General features: G+C 35.3%; 1 protein-coding gene across 1 annotated transcript; it reads right to left on the reverse strand.

Moving 5' to 3' along the window:
• Positions 1-2,787: 2,787 nt before the first annotated feature.
• Cavporv1r617 (vomeronasal 1 receptor cavPorV1R617) lies at positions 2,788-3,711 on the reverse strand. The gene is given in 1 exon segment (NM_001167391.1): positions 2,788-3,711. A coding segment is annotated over 1 exon segment (924 nt).
• Between the last annotated feature and the right edge of the window lie 1,639 nt (positions 3,712-5,350).

Raw genomic sequence — 5,350 nt, forward strand, 5'->3', positions numbered from 1 at the left:
TATGTTTATAGCAGCACAATTTGTAATCGCCAGATCTTGGAAGCAACCCAAGTGTCCATCAACTGAGGAATGGATAAAAAAGTGTGGTATTTCTATACAATGGAGTATTATTCAGCTATAAAGAAGGATCACATTGAGATTTTATCAATAAATGGGTGCAGCTTGAGACCATACTCATAAGTGAAATAAATCAATCTCACATGTATGAATACCGAATAGTTTCCCTAATATAAGTAATGATTCAAATATATAAAAATATGTGGTAATCATGATTCCCCATTATGTGGCCTTGAAGCCTTATAAAGTTTTCACTCATTAATTAGAAAGGCTTTATTCTGGGCTTCTTGATATGGAAATATTTGAAGCTATAGTATACGAAGTTTTATCCAAATATTTCAAGGAGAAAGACAGACACTATGGTAACTAATATTCTTTAAAAAATTATTTAGTTATTTCTTATGTTTATTTTAATTAAGGGAAAAATTTAAAAAATTAGGATATATAATAGTAACTCTTTTCGATTTCCTGTTGACTTGTTTTGAAGTCCTGTGATACTCCCACGATCTTGTTTTGACTGATTAGACTCTGTTCCATTCTGTGCGATAGTATCACGTCTGAGGGTATGGGCAGCTACTTTGAAGGCAATAAGATTCACTAAGATGCCCATTCTGGTTTGACTATTGTCTCCTTTGGAAGTCCTGTAATGTTTACAATGCCTAAGTTTTATTGGTCTTGTTCTCTACTGTTTTGTCCAACTTTATAATATCTAATGAGATAGACAATTCTTTTTAAGGAAACAAGAGACAACGTTGATAACCATTGTTAATAACCTTGTACTCTGTTCTACATCATGTGCTATGTCTATCCTTGGTTTTGACTGACAGATTTGTTTTGCCATATTTGACTTTATTCTCTCCCCCCCCCAAAAGTAATAAGAACTAAGGAGTAATAAAATCCAAAATGTGTAAATTTTGTTTTAAAAAAGAGAGGGAGGGAAAAAAAGAGCTCTAACGGATATAACAGCAAGTGTGTTTAGGGGTGTTAAATAGCTGACTATATTAATGTTTTTGGATCATTGAACACAGCTGTTTGCAATCTCTCTGTTTGAATGTCTACTTTGTATTCTTTGATACTGTGATTTGAGCAACTATTTCCAAGATGATAATATGTAATCTATTAACAGGTGATTTCTTACTGTTATGTTTTTTTTGTAGTCCTGTATTATGTGTAACCTTACACTGCTTTGTTTTGTTTTGTGTTTTTCTCTTTTTCCTCTTAAATAAAAAAAAAGATACACATAAGGTACTATGTTGGAAAAAGTGAAATGATTCTGCTTTTATGAAGAGATGTAGGGAAGTTTGACTCTTTCTCTTTCAGTAATTCCTTGAAATATAAATGGCCTAACCATCCCATCAGAAATTATCAGCGAAGTCCCTAGAAGCAAAACAAGACAACTTTATGCTTCCTACAAAACTTTGGCTTAAAAGAATGACATAAGCAGAAAGTGAAAACATGAACGAAAATATTCATTAAAATGAAATCAGAAACAACAAGTTTTATGTATGCAATAGTATACTTTAATCTCAGACATTTGTTTTTTTCTTCCAGATGCACACATACAGCCATGAGGTTATGCAGAACCCTGGACATGTGTACCACCATACAGAGTCTGCCATGACTCAGCCATCTTCATAAAGTCAAAATCTGTTGATCAAAGCCCAGGCATAAAATCAAGCTACAGTTCATTGTCTACAAAAGAATTCCCATTCAGAACAAGTCTTTTATCAGGATATGTGAACATTCTTTAAAATATTTTAAAGCTAATATCACTCATTTGGTGCAGGTCCTTGACCATTCTTGCTGCCTCTGTAAGGTTCTTCCCTTGCTTGTCCTTTCCCTTCCCCCCAAACTACACTTCCTGCCACTGTGTTTCAGGGAAATTTGTTTCATCAGTATATAATGAGTAAGCACCTGTCTGTCTTATGTGAGAGCATTTGTTATCCTTCATCTAGCATCAGATCAAGAGATTGGATACATTTAAGTATCACAATATGTATTTCCATCTTTCTATATATGGTGCTCATGAAGTCAATTTTTTGGCACCTCTAAAGAACCCAGCACAAAAATCTCCAGTCTTTCAGAAAATTTCTACTAGTTTTGTCTGCCTCTGCCATCGACTCAAACATATTTGTCTTTCTGTACAATAAACAAATATGAACTTTGGACCAGTAAGTGGCTCAGTCTCATTATACACAGCTACATTTGAATAACAATTGCTCCACAATTGTAAATCTCAGGACCAGTGCCTATAATACTTGCTGATACATGACAACCTATGCAGAGGTCCGCCTTGGTATATTCCCCTCGCACATATCCAGGTTCTCTTCTATCATTTTCTATAAGTGCATCACTCCCATCAGACTGCCTTGTCCCAGTATGTGTTGCTACATCTACTTTCATTGCTTCGTGAAATTTTAGAGCAGTTTTCCACAGGATGCTTTGTAGAAGGTGTCACTCAACTCTACCAAATTGAATAGAGTTCTGTATTGATGCAGCTTGAGGTGTCCACAAAGGTGCCAGGGGCCATGCTAGAGGTTGAGGTATTGTTAAATTTCCTCTTGTTAAACTTTAAATGATATTTATTTCATCCATTGTGTTTCTATCCTGAGAATCCCTAGCGCCTCTTGCACTCTTGGCTAGAACTCTATAATTGGTAGCACCCATAGGTTCTCTGTGTTGCTACAGAGCACTCTGTTTTTATTCACTTTTTTGTGCAGAATTGTGCACTTACATGCTTCTGAAAAAACCTGATAGTTTGATCCAGAGTCTGGCTGCAGTAGAGTTGCAGCTCATTAGTACTAATGGGCTGACAGTGGGGAAGCAGGTGGCAAAGAATGCAGAGGTTTTCATGAGCCACCAACTAGGATTTCTGAAATTTGCAATGCAAGCATAAAAGAATGAGGATAGGGTGTAAAAAGAAATAAATGTGCATACAAGGATGAAGATGCTGTGGGTGGCCCTGGTCTCAGGGCAAGTTTTGTGGAAATCCTTTGTCTTATGAATATATTGCATACAGTGCTTGTGCCTATGCAAAAAGAAAATCATTGAACCACTGGACCAGATCATGAGGCCAGAACATAAACCTTCAGGCAACAAGACAAATGCTGTGTATAATATTTCTATGATTTCATCTCTAAGAATACAAGAACAGTATCCAAAATCTTTTAACTCTGTGATATTTTTGCTGGTATACTTGATGATGTCATAAAATAGAAAAATACAATTTATCAATATATGGAGAATCCAACTGAAACAAGTCAGCAAGCCAATGTTCTTGGGAAGTTTAGCTTTAAGCTCCTTCCAGCTGGAATTCATGGGGCTAATCTTAATAGTCTGGAAGACACTCAGCATGCAGGTTGTGCTAACTGATACACTCCTAGCCACTCTGTAGACATATAAAAGAAGTGTGCATCTACTAACTTGACAGAAATACTTTAGCCCAAAGATTTGCATTGTCTGCGGGGTTCCCCTTGACAGCATGATCAGTGTGTTGGCAATAGTTAAGTGTTCTGCTATTAGATCTGTAGGCCTTAACTTATACGCAGTGAAGTACAGAGAGAGATAGTGGAACAAAAGGACAATGTTAGCTAAGAATCCAGTGACTGTCTGAATCAGAAAAACCATTCCAATGAGCAAGCCCAAGGGTTTCATCCTGCTGTGAGAATGTAGGGATGCTCAGTGCATGGAGGATTAGAGGTGGTAAAATTTACATGTGGCTCTGGAATGGTTTGAGTTCACAAGGTACAACTTAGCAACAAGGGAAAGGAAGTAGGAGAGGGATCCACACCATGGTTGAGCTGGTGTTAACTTCTGTGAAGCAATGGTATGAAATGAAAAGAATGTAGAAGTGAACAGCTTCTTGGTATCAGAAGGATATTAATATCAGTGGATCAAAAATTTTTATAATCAAATGGCAATTTACTTGCATATAACATACAGGAATCCACCTATAAAATTGAAATATCAGGTTTGCTTATTATGTTTAATATAATGTTAATATTACATAACTTGGACTTATAGCGTATATTTTAGGAAATACTGGAAAGGAAACATCTGTGCATATTTAGTTCCTATACATTTTAGAAAAATTTTAGTTCCATGTTTACTGGATCCATATACATGAAAAACATAAGTACAGAAAGCAAATCATAAAGCATTTTCAGAAGATATTTGAATTAGTAAATAGGAAAACAATCAAAGTTCACAAAAAGTAAGTTGATTGTAAGTAGAATGCTAATCAAAATATTAAAGTCTATGGTCTTAACATGTGAAAATGTAATTTAAACACAACAAATATTCATTAATATCAAGGTGTGACACGACAAACAGCTCCTTTTAAAACAAGAGTTTCACTTCCTCATGAGAGAAAGAGAGCTCACTTCCAGTGTCTGAAAATTAATACAAATAATGAACAGATACACAAACACAACAGAAAAATGTGTGCAGAATGAATCAAACAGGCCCTTAAGGAAGAGGCTACAGAAGGTCGTTTGGTCATTTGAAGAGTAACAGGAAAAGGTAAATAATGCTACTAGTTTTCAGCTTTTAGAATCATGTAGGCTAAAATGAAAATAGCAGAAAATATTATATTTACAAAATGTAGTTGCTATGCCAGGACCCTCATATTCCTTTGGTAGGCTTGTCGATTAGAGCAAACATGCTAGGAATTTGTTAGTGTCTAATAAAGCTAGAAAGATCAGAATATAGTTAAAATATTGTTATATTCCTACATATAGGACCAATACAAATTATTTAATGTGTTTCAAAACAAAAATTCTCGATTTTACATAGCAGAGTTATTTGTAATTACCCTACTCTAAAATAGACACAAATGGACATTTTTAGCCAAGTTCAAAGTCGCTTGACAGGTATTCACTCAATTTAATTATGTAAAGAAATTCTAATCAATGATTCATGATAATGTGCATCAAAACAGATGATGTTAATACCATATGGGATGAAAAGTTTACTCAAAAACTTGATGTTGCATAATTGTATTTATATAAACCACAAGATAGTGCAAGTGATCTGCTCTCCTTGAGGTCAGGATAGGCTGTGCTGAGCTGAGCTGGGAAAGCAGGGGCAGGAATGTTCACAGTAGAACTCATGGTGGGTGAACAATAATCTGTCTAAGATCTTGAAGCTTCAAAGCAATGTTGAGATCATGAAACCTTACTGAGGCTTTTGCTGGGAACCTCTGTATACACCTTTATAGTGAAAAAAAATCCTCATGAAATACTACTGCAAGACAGTTAAAACAGTTATGCTTTACCTCTGTTTTCTAAGCTGG

Source organism: Cavia porcellus, unplaced genomic scaffold (genome assembly GCF_034190915.1).
Source record: "Cavia porcellus strain 051 isolate PalLab524CR breed Dunkin Hartley unplaced genomic scaffold, mCavPor4.1 scaffold_30, whole genome shotgun sequence".
Taxonomy (NCBI): Eukaryota; Metazoa; Chordata; class Mammalia; order Rodentia; family Caviidae; genus Cavia; species Cavia porcellus.